Genomic DNA, 17,504 nt, shown 5'->3' with positions numbered 1-17,504 from the left:
TTGTTGTACTCCTTTAGTCCTTTTGAGTGATATATATACGTTTCAGTTTATTAAAAAGAAAAAAAAAATTTGGACGGTTGAAATATTAAATGAAAAACGTGAAAGCGTATCATGATGTGTCACTTGGACGAGTTATACGTCACTCAAATGATAAAAAAATACTTACTCCTTCAATTTTGTTTGTAAGACATATTTAATTATATTTATTATTTAAAATATAAGATATATTATGATATTTAAATTATTTTTTAATTTTATTTTTTGATTAATATAAAAGTGTTATTTTATTATTATTCAAAATGTAAAGTGAAACGGTTGAGATGTGGAGCGGAGGAGTGCCTTTTCCCCACGTGGAGTTTTCCCGAATCACATATCTCTTCTCAAATCCCTCCTGTTCATTGGCGTAAGAGAAAGGGAACAGGGGCTTCCCCGACTCATTATTCCTTTCGAAATTACCAAATGACCTTACCAAGCGAGCGCGTCTGTTGGTGGGGTTTTGTTGGAGAGAATTAGGTCTATAAATTCCTAAAAGCTGTGAACGGCTTGATACGCTCATCGCATTAATCAGCTTTAACCTTCCCACCATTTGCCATCTTTTCTCTCTGAGCGACCAAATTTTTCCAGATTCTTTATTCGTTTTTTCTCGAACCTTCATCGAGATCGCGTGTCCGCAGCCGTCCACCGACACCCAAATCGATATTTTCTGCTGCTTGTTGTTCCGAAATTTTGCCGATTGAGGCATCAGAATCTGTAATCGATCGATTACAGGGCCTGTATTGGTTGAATTTGGAAATTTAGTCGCATGAACTGGTTCGGGAAGCTGGGTTTATTCTCCAATTTGAATTCTGATCACTTCATTACTTGTTTGTTAAATTTTCATCCTCCATTTTTCACCTCAATTTCGTTCTTCTCTGTTTCAATCTGAGAAGAACACCGTGGAGTGGTCATTAATTAATATTAATAGTAATACCGATTTTAGTAGTGGAATATCTTCGCAATATGGACTCTCGAAAGAGTAATCCCCAAATACGCAGAGGTTTGTTTGTGATCTTCTTCTTTTTTTTTTAATTGTAAATTTAAAGTCTCGTCAAGTGTTTCTTTGTTGCATTTCACTTAATTTGATTTCAGCTGGTATGTGATATATATTTTGACAGAATCACTTCGGTGATCGGAATGGAAAAATTATAAAAGCTTAGTCTAACTTGTAAACAGTGTGAGCACGTGCATCTGTCGGTTTATTTTTCTTCATTTTGTTGCCCTTTGGTATAGGGCCGTGGATTTTAAGAATCGAGTTGAAAATGGGTGATCTTCTTTTTTGACACTTAATGAAGATCTTTTACAGAGGCATAATATATTAACTGTTGAATCCCGCTAAACTCCGTTTGAAATTGAAATTATAGTTGATCTTGTCATATGGGAAGACTGTTTTTAGTTTGGTTTGTATCCTATTCGTATTTGATTTTGAGTTTGTATATGTTTTGGTAGCATGTGATCTATTTTAGCAGAATCGCTTTGGTGATCGGAATGGAAAAGTTATAAAAACCTTTAGTCTAACTCAAACAGTGCGAGCACGTGCATGTGTCACTTTAACTTTTTTCTTTTTGTTTTGACTTAGTGATAGGATCGTGGATTTTAAGAATCTAATGCAAAAAAGTGATCTTCTTATGTGAGCCTTATCGAAGAACTTATGCGGAGACAATATATTTACCAACGAATAACCCGCAAAAACTGATGTTGAAATTAGAATTAAAATTGATCTTGTCATATGGGCAGACTTTTTTTGTTGGTTTGTGTCCTATTCATATTTGAATTACATCTTACCATGTCAGTGTGTGGTTGAGTAGTACTTGATCACTTTGTTATTGGTATACTGCTTAAATCACTTCATATGTAATTAGGAATTCCCATCTTACAGAATCTTGGAGTTTGTCTCCCTGAGTAATGATGTCCGGAGAATCGTCTCTTTTGATATCGTGAAACAAAAATTTCTAATTTGAGCTGTGTCTTCTGATGCTAACTGGGTCTTGGCTCTCTCTTTCTCATACTTATTTTTCTCCCTCCCGCAGCTCTTTGCTATGCGAATGTTAATGGGCAGCAGGAGAGGTCACCATCTGTTATTGTCATAGGTGGTGGAATGGCTGGGATCGCTGCTGCTCGGGCACTTCATGATGCCTCATTTCAGGTATTTAAGCAAATTTAATGAAACTGCTGTCATCCACGCAACTATTTTGTAGCTTGCTTGACTTGTATGGTATATAAAGGAACGATCTGTTGCCTGAGTCTGACTTGCAACTAATTTACATGAATTTAATTCTCTGCACTTCTGATTAGCTTCATTAGTTTTATTATAAATTACAGGTATAGAATTCCTGCATACAATAAGTTATCATAATCGACATAATGTTTTACAAGACCAATCATGCTATTATTTCATTTTCTGCTGATGTTTGACTGTAATCTGTTCTGTCGGTAAGGTTGATCATGTAGATGCCTTACTGCTTACAGACAATGATATTGGGCGATACAGTGATAATCCTTACATGCCCTCAATGAGAAATTATAGTGAATCTACTGATTTGGAAGTGGCTGGTATTCTATTCAAGTCAAATTAGACCAAGTTCATTGAGCATTTATTATTTAATGTAGGGGGCAGCTTACCCCTTATTGTTTTGATGTTCTTCTTCTTCCTCCTTGCTCCCAATCCTTTTGAAAGGAAATTGACATGAAGACAAGGACATTTGATTTTTTTCTTTCTATAAGATTCACATTTGAGGACTTAAAACTGCACATTTGTAGAAGTATCCTATTGATCTTTGCAATGTCCAACTAATTTTCTAGCATAACGAGATGTTGACATTCATGACTCATTGCCAATATCTATATGGTTAATTGGTGCATTTTTTTTGATCAGGTTGTTCTCTTGGAGTCACGGGAAAGACTGGGGGGCCGAATTCACACTAATTACTCATTTGGTTTTCCTGTTGACCTGGGGCATCATGGTATACCATACTTATCCACTGTATTTTTCTTTGTCCTAATCTGTTGTGTCCACAAGGCACCCAAAAAAAAAAAAAAAAATCCTTTTTTTACCTTGAAATGGAAAATCATTATTGATGGTTCAGGTTGCATGGAGTATGCAAAGAGAATCCGCTGGCTCCAGTGATTGGGAGGCTGGGGCTCCCCTTATATCGAACTAGTGGGGATAACTCTGTCCTATATGACCATGATTTGGAAAGGTAAGTATTTGGTTTCTCCCTTTCTTGCTGTCACATAATTCTGCTAGTTACATGGTTGATGTGCTATTCGAAGTTTTTTCACTACTGTAGTTTTTTTTTTTTTGCCCCCCACCACCCATGTGTTAGAAATTTTTGTTTACAAGTTCTCCTTGACGAATATTCATCAACTTGGCTTTTGCAGCTATGCTCTCTTTGATATGGACGGAAATCAAGTTCCCCAAGAATTAGTGAAAAAAGTTGGTGAAGGATTTGAGACAATTTTGCAAGAGGTTAGTCATCCTTTTAATTCATAATGCATTGGAATATATGATTAATTGCATTATTTTGGACAGAAATTTTTCATGGAATGCTATGCTATTCCATTTGATTACTTCCGTCTAATTCTATAGGGCTATTGTGAGCACTCTATCTAATGATTGTCCTTGACATAATGCAGACTGATAATGTAAGGAAGGAATTCAGTGAAGACATGTCTGTGCTCCGTGCTCTTTCAATTGTTTTTGAAAGAAAGCCTGAATTAAGGTTGTTACCGGAATAGAACTGAGATCTATTCACATTATCTGTTTGTTTTGTTGTTTGTTTTTTTTTTTTTAACTTGAGGGTAAAGTAATGAGAATGCGAACATCAACTCTTGGGTGCAGGTTAGAGGGGCTTGCCCACAAGGTACTTCAGTGGTATTTATGCAGAATGGAGGGTTGGTTTGCTGCAGATGCTGATACCATATCAGTGAAATGTTGGGATGAGGTAATTTGAAGAATATAAGGATGGTTGAATTCTTTTTTTAACCTTCGTTATTGCCACCTTCTTTTTTAAAGCAGGAAAAAGAGAAAACTACTTCACCATGTCATTGATTGATGGCAGGCAGAGAGATATTAAAATCTGCACTGATTGTGTTTCTTTTCAACTCTTTTGTGTAGACTTTTTCTGGTTGGCTCTAAATTCATTGAAACAACCTTTGCTTGATTGGAGTGAAAATGAGCAGGAAAATGACAATACATTTAATTGTGTCCTTTACATTTCCATGTATCTCTTTACATTTTCTCTTGATTCAAGTATAGCCTTATAGTGTCTACTGATCATACAGTTGTATCCTGCAAAAATAAGGCTGGAACACAGAGGTCTGGTTTTAAACCATATTATCTATAGGCTAAAAAGGTTCATAATTGTGGATACAGCTGTAGTGGACAGTTGCACAACTAGCAGCTGCATTTAACAATATTAATTCTCACACTATGGTACTTGCCACGTGCTGGTCCTCTTGGTTTTCACTCTGAATTGTATCAGAGCTTGGTAAACCCATAACTAATGAAAGAGTAGAACTTGATGCATGGCTAGGAAATCAACTCTAAGTCTTGGATTCTGGAATATCTCACAAGAAACTTTTGGGGATATAAAACAGGACGAAATGCAAGTATGAAAGTTAAAGGGTTGAATTTTTATGTTTACTCAAGTTCTTATTTGTTATTTGTTAAATCTGAATTTGCATCTCTTAAATACTGTTACCTTTTTTGCTCTGTATTTAACACACTGAATGATCTATTCTCTTTGGTGTTACATACAGGTAGCTCCTGTAATGAAAGAAAAAAATTGTAGAGTCGTCTCATAGCCAGGTGCATGAGTCTTCACCATGCATCCTTTCTATGACCGATAAATTATGTAAACTTTCCATAGTCATCATATAGGATTATGTATCACAATGACATGCGGAGAGATTAGTTTTGAGGATGCCCATTGACTCTTGGTGCTACAATGCTTGTGGGAATAAATAAAAATTTTATTTTGGGCGAACTGCTCATCATGTGGTGCAAAATGATTGCCAACACGGTGATGATGGAGTGACTGTTCCTTAACATTTGCAACAAAAGCCAGTTGAATGCCAATAGTCATTACATATAATCCCCAGTCTCTTTAGCATTAATTGGTGATACATTTTTTTTTTTTTTGGATGGAGGGGTGATGTGTGGGAATTTTCTTTCACCTGCTAGTAAAGAAGTGGTTAACCAACCTTATGGTCTAGTGTTTGAGATGAAAAGAGAGCATTTAGTTAAAGTTCGAGAAGTTTTTGTTATCAGGTTTTCCTATGAAAATACAGCATGTTATTGATCCTTTAAATCCTTTAAAAGAGGTTTCTTCGCGTCATAATTTATTGAGGAACCTGGTAGCCAACGCTTGGGAATTTCATCTAAGTTTTATTGAAGGCTTGCCATCTACATGTTTAATTGTCATAATAGACTTAGACTGGGAATGACTTCATATAGAGGCCATAGTAGTAGCAGGTGCTAGAAACCTCTGAATTTATTTATTTTCTTTTCTGTTCTATTTTTTTTTTAAATTATCTCTTATACATCTCTTAACATGCACTCACAGGAAGTGCTGCTCCCTGGTGGCCATGGTCTTATGGTTAGGGGCTATCTCCCTGTTATACATACCCTTGCCAAGGGTCTTGACATTCGTTTGGGACACAGGTATAGGCTAACTTGAACATTTATTTGGATGTGTATGTCCTGTTATGCTTCTTAACTAAATTAACTAGCATTGGTAATACTTCTCTTAGGGTCACGAAAATAACAAGGCGATACAATGGAGTAAAGGTGACAGTGGAAAATGGGAAAACATTTGCTGCAGATGCTGCTATTGTTACTGTTCCTCTGGGGGTGCTCAAATCAAAGAGAATCAAGTTTGAGCCCAAGCTCCCTGACTGGAAAGAAGCTGCCATTGCTGATCTTGGGGTGGGGATTGAGAATAAAATAATTTTACACTTTGGAAATGTTTTCTGGCCGAACGTGGAGTTCTTGGGAGTAGTTGCAGAGACATCTTATGGATGCAGTTACTTCCTTAATCTCCACAAGGCAGCAGGCCATCCTGTCCTTGTATACATGCCTGCTGGGCAGCTGGCCAGAGACATTGAGAAAATGTCCGATGAAGAAGCTGCAAATTTTGCTTTCACGCAACTGAAGAGGATACTTCCAGAAGCTTCCTCACCGGTAAATATACATGCTTCGTTTGTTTTTTACTTGCAAGAAACATGAGCCTCTGTTCCAATTACTAGGTTTAGGCTTAGCTACAGGAATTCTAATTTTGATGCTTTCTGGCCTTATTCAGAGAGACAAATAAGTCTAGTATGATCTACTTATCCTATGGTATGGTTTTGCTCTAATCTTGCAGATTCAGTATCTTGTTTCTCGGTGGGGCACAGAAATTGACTCACTAGGTTCTTATAGCTATGATGTGGTTGGAAAACCCCATGAACTGTATGAGAGATTAAGAGTCCCGGTAGACAACTTATTCTTCGCAGGGGAAGCCACAAGCTTGAGCTACCCTGGGTCTGTGCACGGTGCATATTCCACTGGAATGATGGCTGCTGAAGACTGCAGGATGCGGGTTCTGGAGCGTTATGGCGAGCTAGATTTGTTCCAGCCGGTGATGGGCGAGGAGTCATCAGTTTCCATCCCACTTCTGATCTCTCGTATGTAAACTAATCCTACATCAGAACTTGGTCAACACTTCAGTTCTGTTGTGTTTGGCTTGATTTTGAGGGAGGTATAAATCTGTGTGTCGGTGTTTGTCGTTCATGGTATTGTGTAGTGCCTTTGTGGTCTCTTAGTTGTGAACTGATTGTATTATATATGTATTCAATAGGTCTTGGCATTCCTAGGCTTGGATTGGATGGAGGGAAAAATGGAAGAAAATAGAGAGGAGAGAAAACTAGGAGGGGAACTTTTTAAAAATAGTAAATTTTTTTTTTTTACTATATTTAGGAGCGTTTTCTCGTAGTTTTCCTTCTTCCTTATATTTTTGTCCATCCAAATGAAGGCCTAGGGTTTGTGTCATGCCTCATGGAAGACTCAAAAATGCATCTTTTCTTTTGTTTCAGGATGTAGCTGTGTTTTTTTGGGCATTTTAGAACGATGGATACTCTATGCTATTTTAGTTATGAATAAGCTTTTAGTATTGGGAGATATTTAATGATACCGCTTAAAGTATTTGTGAATTGAGAGTTATCGATAAATCTTTATCCTAGGCTTGGATTTGATATGCCACGTTATTCATTATCAATTTAATAACAGCTTTTTTTATTCTCATTTAGGAATCTGTTTGACAGTATGTTCTAATTGCGCGATGTCGATGCTCTCGTGCTGTGAACGTCAAAAGTCAACTAGAGTTTAAAAGACCAAAATCTATGTTCCCTCCTTAGAATTAAGGGTTTGTTTAAAATTATTTTTGTTTTATTATTTTAAAAATTGATATTTTACAGAATATATTTTGAGAATACAAAATAATAAAATTGTGTTTGTTTTTTGTTTTTTTTTGTTCTCCAGAATAATAATTTTAAATATTTAAAAGTTATTTCTATTTTTTTATTTTTCATAACAATATTTTTTTTTCAAAACATTTTTTAAAATAACATTACCGAACAGATTATTTTTTTGTTTTTTTTCTTTGAAAAATATAAAACTGTTTTTTAAAATATTTTATAAAAATATATTATCAAACAATTTTATTTTTATTTTTTTATTTTAGAAAACATAAAATTGTTTTTAAAAATATGTTGTCAAACAAACCCTAAATTTCTGTACCCAAACATGACACAGGTACTGAAATTAACTGTGGCTCCTGCACTCAATAATTCAATGCCATAGTACTTCCTCTTTCCCTGTTTACTTGCCCTCAGAAAAAAACGCATGAAGTAAAAAGAAAATTTTTTTCCACCCTTCGTTCGTTTTTGGAGGAGAAATGATGATTTTATAATTTTTTTATAAGAAAAATTAAAAATACGAGAAGCATTCATTACATTTCTTTTCAAATTGTCTCTCATTACGGCAAAGTTTATTTTTGAGATAAACTTCTTCTATTTATTGTAAGAATAATTTAGTGCAAATTTTTTAATTTCAAACATAATTATCATATTTAACCAATTTTTTTAACAGTTGGTTAAAATTTGCTTGTATTTTAAGACGAACGGAGTATGTACAATGCAGGAATTATTTTTTCTTTTTAAGTTTTGCCCTCCATTTAATACCACACTATTTTAAATCTCAACTATCTCCATCCTGTCTGACGGAGGTATTATAGGAAACAAGTAATAACTATATCTTGAAATTGGGAATTTAGGTACAAAATGAAAAAGAAAATCAGAACAAGTAAATAGGACGAAGTAATAATCACAATGGAGCCAACCAGTCGTGCAGCTTCCTGGGCCCCTTCTCCCACACTTCTTCGCTTAAGCTTCATGGAAAGAGGAATTGTAAGTGTGTTACTTCCTAATTTACTGTATACTTTTAGACAAAATTATTTATATCAATACAACTTATTAAATATATTTTTTAATTTTATTTTTTTAAATAAAAATATAACTTTTTTAAATTTTTTATTTAGTATTTCATTTGTGAAAAAATATTAAAAAGAGAGAATATATAATAATGATAATATTATTCTATATTTATATTTTAAAATGAAAAAAATTAATTTTTTGATCCTTGTAGTTTTAACTTAATTGTAATATAATTTATGAACTTTGACTCATTATAATTCAGTTCTTGAAGTTATAACTAAATTATAAATTAATTTCTGAACTTTGCCTCTTACAATTTAATCTCTGAAGTTTCAATCCCTTAAATATTGATCCTTATATTTTATAATATAAATTTATAAGATTAAAATTTTTAAAAAATTTATTAATAATATTTTAAATTATAAACCCTTTTAATCTTTATAAATATTATAAATAATAAAAATTTTAATTTTTATAATTTTATTTTTTAAAATATATGGATTATATTTAAGAGGTTAAAATTTTAAGAATTAAATTATAAGACATAAAATTTAAAAATTAATTTATAATCAAATTAAAATTTTAAAAATTAAATTACAATGAATTAAAAATAAAAGATTAAATTATAACTGAATTAAAATTATAATGGTGAGATGATTAATTTTTTTTTTAAAATGCTAAACTATCTTTACAGTTCCCTGTCAATGCAGAAAACGAGGAGTGTATTGTTTCGACTTTCGATGAATGTGTTGAAAACGAGAAAGGAAAATTAATTGAAAATTGGCATTAATGTGATATTTTTGCTGTTCAACAACAACCGTTCAAGTGGCAGGTGGTTCATTCATGTGCCTCCCCGCAATTCAGGCGATTAGCTCAAACTAACATTCTCACATGGCCCACTCTCCATTATCGCGCTTAACCACTACGCTCTTACCATTATATTAATCATTGCTTCAGCTTCCCTTAATCATCGCCCAATCACTAACCTAAATTCATTAATTGTATTGACTTTTTAATCTCACCTACCATCTCAATATTACCTACCCAGTTTTTATTTTTTAACTCATTAGCATGTATTGGTAAAAAAAAAAAAACTCATTAGCATGTATTCCTTCCATCCTTATATATAAAATATATTTTTAATTGAATCAAGCATATTAATAAAATTTTGTTATTTAATTAAAATTTTATTAAGTCATAGTAATTTTATAATTTTATCCATAATAATATCAATTAATATCATAATGGTAATGGGTAAAGCATATAATTAATATCTTTTCCTTTTAAGATAAAGGCAAAATTATTTAATTATTTAAAAATATTATGATACTTCTTATATTTATAAATAAAATAAACTGTTAAAAAATATCATATATATATATATATATATATATAAGAATGGGGGGAGTAGCTCAGTTGATGCAAGACTGTTTTAGCTTAATTAGAAGTCTTAAATCTTAATCTTGAACCTGTAATTACATTAAATACTGGGTAGCGTTTTGTTGTCTAAAGGGATCCTATCGTATATACTTAGGCTATGGGAGATCTTCTAAGAATTATATCTATTATATATTTAATAAAAAAATAATACCAAAAAGTGAAAAAAATGTATAATCTATTCCTTATTAAGCAGTAGAATATAAATAATTTTTTTTGGATGGAGTTAAATATAGATTTTTTTTTTTGGAATGAACCTGTTATCATCAAATTATAAAAATCCAATCCCAACTCAATATATTGATGAACAAAATCGATTAGAGGACTAAAATAGCATCAAACATAAGCAACAGAATAAAAATGCAAGAAAGACAGACAGAGAGAGAGAGCTTTGTCCCAAGAGGAGAGAGATCACAAAATCATTCTACACCATACTTCTACCCTCTCCTCATATATAGCATTGGGTTCACATTTATAATTCTCTTTCATTTCTATTTTTCTTAACTGCATCATACAGAGCAGTAGAGGCACTACCGGCACTACCAGTCTTCTTGAATGATCCAAAGCCACGTGTCCTTATGAGGTCCCACCAATATTTTGAATACTCATGACACAACCATGCAAGCAAAAGCTGGAGGAAAAATGTCAGTTAAATCTTAAAATTTTGAATTAATGACAGTCAAATTTTCAATAATTTTTTAAAAAATTAGTTAAAAATATTCATATAAATAATTACAAATCTAAGGATTTTAATTATATATAAATATTTAAGTATTAAATGTAACTTTTAAATCAAAACAAAAATTTCTATTTATAACTATTTGAATCGATATTTATAATTTATTTTGTAAAAAATTTTGTTGGGGATGCAACTGTCATTAATTCAATACTCTTAGACCTAATTGTCATTCTTCCAAAAGCTTGAGAAAGACTAAAGATAATTAAACAACTTAGTCAGGGTTGTGGGTTATATTGGATCATCGAATTACTTAAACAGTCCTACCAGCACTAATATGGTGGTGCTTTCCTCAAAATGAGCATGCTTTGCAAAACTTATCAGCACGACTTTGATTGTGTGGGAGGGCAGCTCAGATGATCTAAGATTTTAGATCCCATTTTTGATGAATTGCTATCAAATGCTTGGAAAAGTGAATGGACTTGATGAGAAATGTGACCCACCTAGATTCGGAAAATATCTACCAGGACAATATCAATATTCTTCATCATCATTTCAAATATAATTAGGAGAATCATTTTTTAAAAAAATTATTTTGTATTCTTTTTTTTATTTCTATCCATTGGTCACAACGAGAAGTGATGTCACTTTTTAGAAGAAATTAATTATCCTTTTTATAAATATATTGTTAGAGGAATTACAATTACTTGATAATTTATATACTCTCTCCCTTCTTATATATAAAAGTAAGGGTGAATTACATACATGTTCCGTATAGTAGATTTATTTAGAATTAAGTACTGCAAAATTTGAAAATCACAATTAGATCCCGTAGGACCTGAGTGTAATTTAAAATTATATTATAAAAATAATAATACTCTTATTAAACATCCATGACATCAATCAAATAATTAAGTTACAACTACTTTATTAGTAATTTATTCCTATGATTTTAACTTTTTATAATTATAACTTTACATATCTAATAGTTAAACAATATATTGATAAATGAGTAAAACTATGTCCTGCTAAGTAAACATTCACATCTTAGAAACACATATGCGGAAAACATAAGATTTTCCAAGTCACAAAAATTTGTTTTCATTTTGAAAATGGTGGGGATTTGTTGAAATATTTCTAGGTGTGTCTCCAAAAGATAGACATAAAATTAAGCTATCTGAAAAAGTGTTGACCAAATTGTAATGTTGTTTAACTATGGGAGAGCACTAACTAAGCGTTGAAAATACCATTTTGTTGGTAATAAGTTGTTAGTTTAATTTAAAGGAAAAATAAAAACCTTTAAACTAACATAAGTTTGGGATTGAGTTTTAGGTTAATTGAAACTTGGCAGGTTAACTAGTTGTTAGGCCTGAGAAAAACTGATGTAATTTAGTTAATTATGGTTTATTCAAGATAAACATTTTTGGGATTTTCTTGTTTCTCTATATCTCTCATCTGGTACAAACAAATTTTTCAATGCACCACATAATGGAAGAATTCAGGAAGAATTACAATGAAGTTTTAAAAGAAGGAATTCATGACAATGAAGTTCCCAATAAAATTTGAATCAATATTTGAACTTATTTTTCAGAAAAATATTATTAGAAATCATTAATTACTTTTTTTGGGCTTAACTACCATTATTCCAAGGTTATTTGATAAAAACAAAAAAATCTTAATGAAGCACATGAAAAGCAAAAATACGTGCAGATTCTCCCTCTGTTGTTCGTTGCCAGTGTCAAAAATTTGACCATTTGAATAATTAATGATTAAAACATACGGCATCCTAGAGAATGATAACTGAATATACTGACTTATTAAAGAAGAATACAGAGAGAAAAAACCCACAAGACAATATGCAGATTAATTTGAAGTGACTGCAATTTGCAAAACTGCAGCATGAAAATATTTTTTATTTTAATTTTTTTTATGTTCCTCCCACACTAAGATCATTCAAAATTGTCATTCTCAAAATTGATTTTAGTACAACAATAAACCTCGTTCTTCTGATCTAAATGTCTCTAAACATCGCCAACCAACTGATCAATATTCTCATTTTCTGATCTCTTCACTCTTGCAACAGCTTTTTCAACCTACATACCATGATCAATACAAACAAGTCAGTTTATAGAGTGCTTTTAGAGTAAGGAATGTGTAGAAAGAGAGGAAGAACTTTGAAAGAATTACACAGAAGTCCCTCACAACCCAATTAAACTCCACAAGGTCCCTTGTGGTATTTAATTGGATTATAAGGGACTTCTGTGTCATTCCCCAGGAACTTGATCTCTAGATGACTCAAATTTAAAATAGACAGAATTTTTTTTTTTGGGGGGGGGGTTATTACCTCTGCATCCCAGTTTGTTCTGGCTGTCAAAATTATGAGAGTAATAGTTTGAATAACAACTCCAATAATCATCCCCCACCATATGCCCTGAAAAAAAAAATCCACAAAAAGTCTCTTAACAATGATGTTTGTGCAAATGTAAGAGCATGATCTTTAAAAAATAATATTTTCACAAATTTGATTTTGGGCAGAAAGTGTTGAAACTCACAGCTACTCCTAAAGAGGTTTTAAAGCCAAGAAGACATCCAATGGTAAGCCCAATCACATAGTAAGAAGCCAAATTCACATAAGCCACTACAGCTTGCCATCCACTTCCAATTGCCACACCTAAAAACAAGCATTACATACTCAAGATTAGTAAAATATCAAGTTTTTCTTTAAATTTTATAGCAAACTGTACTAATCACAAGCAATGATCAGAGAGATTTATTCTTTATGCATCATACATTGCATACTGTTTGTGAGTATATATACCTGACAGTATAGGTTGAATGCCATTGAGGAAAACAGAGATAGCAAGCAGTGAACACAAATTAGAGACTTCTTCAATCACTTCTTCGTCAGTAGTGAAGAGCTTGCTCAAACCAACCCGGAATATCAGAACAATTGCACAGAAGACTATGCTGATGAGGATGCTTGTTCCAGTCACTACAAACACTGCGAATTTTGCTACTCTTGGATGATTTGCTCCTAGTTCATTGCTCACTCTTATACTGCAACAAAAAACCCAGCCTCCCATTAACACAGTTGCACAAATATTCTCATGAATAGGCTTAAAGAGAATGTGACTGGGAAAATATATTAGTTTTGTGTAACTAACCTGGCTGCTGCACTCAGACCCAGCATGAACTGCATGTCCCAGTTCAGATAATTCATACTGGAAGCAGATCAGAATGGAGATTGTGATTAGGAAGTAACATGGCTAATACTGAAGAAATGACAATGAGAGGGTTGGTTGTGAACATACCAAATGGAAATGGAGTCTAGGGACACTGTAGGATTGGAGAGAAGTCCTGATATAAGCACAAGTCCTTGGTTGTACCATATCTCCAAACTGCAGGAAGATGCATTTTCAGGCCAAAAGTTATTAAAATGAGTGATATGAACCTGAGGGTTTTAAGAAACAAAGAATGTATAGTCTCGCTCACACTAGTCCGCTCATCACTCACACCTTTACAAGATTTTGAAGTTGAGATTATGTAGTTGATCATGCTGCAAAAGAGAATAAAAAGTTTGGTTCTTACAGTTCCATTCAATTTGTTTTGCATTTGTTCACCAAAAGAAATTACTTTGACATGTCAAAATAATGTGTTTCTACTCTTTTCTATGATACAGAATCAAAACCAGAATTAATATGTTCTAGATAGAAATAAGCTGAAACCAAAAATCCAAAAAAAAAAGAAAAAAAAGAAAAAGCTGATCAGTGGGAGGAAAAGTAGGACATGAACACATACCATAACATAATAGCAGAGGCAACAGTGAGCTTGAAATAAGGCCAAATGCCTCTAAAAGCTTTGACAGAGAAGCCAGTCCAAGTTTCTTTACACCTTGGGCTCAAAAGTATGTAAAGGCCATTTATGATGGTGAGGACCCACCAAGAGAAGCTAAGAGTGAGAGCAGCACCAATAAGCTCATAGTCCAAGACATAGACAACCAGATAGCTTAAGCCCACATGAAGAAGGAACACTCCCACAGACATATAAGCCAGAGGGTTCACTATGTTCTGTGCTTGCAAGTACCTCTGCATAGGGCAGCTTATTGCAAATGCATAGAGCTGAGGGATGATTCCTCTTGCAAAAATCTGGCCTTGCTCTGCTATACTTTCAGACTGCCCTATGGCTTTTAGGACTGACCCAGAATACCAATATAGGAATGTCAAGAGTACTGCTGCTCCTATGTGTAGAATGATTGCTCTCTGGCATATGATCCCCATTGCTGACAGTTTTCTGGCTCCATATGCTTGCCCACACACTGTTTGAACTGCACTGGCCATACCCAGCTGTTTCAACAGCAATTTCAAGTTCATATCAGTGTTGATGAACGTGGGGTGAATCAGACTGATTCAAGGAAACTTCTAGCTCTCTATGAAACATTTGCTACATGTACTAAGACATATGCGAATGAGTTCCATCATTTATAACCTATGAACGTTATGATTTGTTACAGACTTAATTAATATACATTGATTGATGATTTGTGACACCTATGGGAAAATATATCTTTTTGGTATTCTCATTGAAGATTAAAAAAAAAAAAGCATAGAATAACACCATTTGAAGATACCTCATACTGCTATCAGAAAATCTAAAAAATGCTAGCTGTCATTTTTACAAAAGGAGGGAGGGAGGGAGAGGGCATACCATGATTCCATAAGCAAGACCTTGAATTCCAACACTGGCAATGGAAGCTCCAGCAAGCTCTAGTGTACCCAGATGCCCAACAAACATTAATGTCACAAAGCTCAACATGTAATTGAAAATAGACACAACAATTGAGGCTCCAGACAAGAGCCATAGGATCCTTGACTCCCAAGCAACAAGCCTCGGCCACCACCGTGCCTCCACCCGAGTCTGCCCCAGAAACTCCTCGATGGCATCCGCCGACAGGTCTGGAATCCGAGCATGTGAGTCAAGCCGGAGTAGCAACGGCTGGTACTCTGCCGCCGAGCCCATAGTGTTCCTTCACCTACCTCTCACTACTGCTACTACACACTTGGTTTTACTCAACAAAGTGTTACCTTGTCAGCTCAAAGCCTCAAAGTGACAAGTAAAATGCCTTAAAATGAGTGAGTGCTAATATAGTATATGTGAAACATATTCTTGTTAGCTACCATTCAAACTCATTGCGGTGGCTACAGTTTTGTTCGTGTACACCAAATGGCCCACCTAACATATCCAAAAAGTGGCTTTCAGATTCTCCTCTTGCTCCCGCATCTTAATTTCAATTCTTTTTTCTTTGTTTTCCTTTTGCATTTCGGGTTTCATCTGAAAATGGGACAGATAGAGATAGTTAGCTATGGAGGTCGGAAGCATTGACCATTAGTTGTACATTTTCAGCCGTCAAATTCATTCTCTCGTTTGATATTCGCTTGGCATCTTTGTTTATTTGTTTGTTTTTTTAAATTTCAGATGATATTTTATGTTTACAATATTTGAGAGAAACTTTAAATTTAAATTTTTAAGTAACAATATTATAAGTTCCACTGTTTTTCCCCCCCTCAACAATTAGGTTTTGGATCTCCCTCAATGCATGTAAATGCGTATAATTATATTTGTGTGATTTTATTTAATTCTGAGTTTAACATTCTTTCCATTGAAATCAGACTCTTATACGTGTAGTAGACATTTTTTCTTGTGCATTATATAAAATAAGATAAATGATTCCCATCTTTCATGGATTGTGAATAATTGGGTATGGATATTTTTTATTACAATATCTAATGTCCAATAATTTGAATAATCTTCGAGCATTATCTAATCCAGACGAGAATCCTCTCAAAAACATTTGTTTGCATTTATGTGAAATGAAACATAAAAACTTAAGCGATTATAGCTTCTTTGATTCGGACACTTGTTAATATTATATGTGCTTAATCTTCTATTTGACAAAAATAAATTTAGTAAAAATTAGTTTTTGTAATGAAATTTATTCTGGCAAAAGAATGAGATTTAGTAAAAGTTGATTATTGTAATGAAATTTATGTTTGTATATATATATATATATATATATTTAAAAAAATCAATTTCATAAATTGAAAGTTGTTTGAATAATATATAATAAAAATACTTTTAAATGCATAATTAATAAAAAGACACAGATTTTATGATTTATAATTTTTTTATAATTTGACTTGTTTAAAAAATATATAAATAATATAAAGTTTGATATAGGAAATAATATACATAATAAAAGGATGGATAAATAATATAAAATGATATGTTCAATAATACAGATAAAAATATAAATAATGCTCAGTTTGATATGTTGAAGGAAAAATTATATAAATGCCTTTATATATATTCAAAAGAAAATTTAATATGACTACTAATTGATCAAAGAGTAAAATGGTAAAAAAAAATTAGTTAAAATTTTAAATCTTTCATGAAGTGCAACAACTGCCAATTTCTAAAGGCAAAAGTTAAACCCAAAAATAACTCTAAAAAATGTTCTCCAAATAGATTTTTAAAAGGATTTTAAATGAAATTTTGAAAGGATCATAAAATAACCAAACAAGCTACTACGAAAAGTTGGATTCTGAAAAATCCCATTTGGAATATAAAAAATGCTAACCAAACATTACTTATTAATTGGTTTTAGTTACCAACGTTGATGTCACTGCTAAATCATGTTATCATGCTAGGAAAGGATCAGACACTAGCCACCAAACAAGGCATAACTGGTCAAAGGAGTCACTTGATAATGTTGTTGGATCTTTTAATTTTACTCATCTCTTCGGAGACCACCACTAACAAAACTGCAAAAGCCAAACACACCAAACCTTAAGCCTGTAGTGTCATCTGTCGTGCAAGCTAATAGTCT

General features: G+C 32.9%; 2 protein-coding genes across 2 annotated transcripts; one reads left to right on the top strand and one right to left on the bottom strand.

Annotated features, from left to right (window-relative positions):
• Positions 1-598: 598 nt before the first annotated feature.
• Positions 599-7,195, top strand: LOC129301525 (polyamine oxidase 2-like). Its single transcript, XM_054940085.1, is given in 11 exon segments — positions 599-1,036; positions 2,067-2,182; positions 2,912-2,984; positions 2,987-2,999; positions 3,123-3,236; positions 3,418-3,505; positions 3,673-3,758; positions 3,878-3,980; positions 5,604-5,701; positions 5,791-6,220; positions 6,402-7,195. Coding segments are annotated over 11 exon segments (1,467 nt in total). The 5' UTR covers positions 599-999; the 3' UTR covers positions 6,711-7,195.
• A 5,289-nt stretch (positions 7,196-12,484) lies between these two features.
• On the bottom strand, positions 12,485-15,723 carry LOC129301526 (protein DETOXIFICATION 41-like). The gene is made up of 8 exons (XM_054940086.1): positions 15,326-15,723; positions 14,420-14,964; positions 13,933-14,019; positions 13,786-13,842; positions 13,440-13,678; positions 13,174-13,292; positions 12,966-13,052; positions 12,485-12,714 (listed from the first exon to the last, which is right to left on the bottom strand). Exons 1-8 carry the CDS (start codon positions 15,635-15,637, stop codon positions 12,643-12,645), a joined length of 1,518 nt encoding a protein of 505 aa, XP_054796061.1. The 5' UTR covers positions 15,638-15,723; the 3' UTR covers positions 12,485-12,642.
• Between the last annotated feature and the right edge of the window lie 1,781 nt (positions 15,724-17,504).

The sequence above is a fragment of the Prosopis cineraria genome, unplaced genomic scaffold (assembly GCF_029017545.1).
Source record: "Prosopis cineraria cultivar Desert tree isolate PC_DT_omini unplaced genomic scaffold, ASM2901754v1 PC2174, whole genome shotgun sequence".
NCBI lineage: Eukaryota > Viridiplantae > Streptophyta > Magnoliopsida > Fabales > Fabaceae > Prosopis > Prosopis cineraria.
The sequence above is the reverse complement of the archived record's forward strand: the minus strand, read 5'-3'. Positions and strand labels throughout refer to the sequence as shown.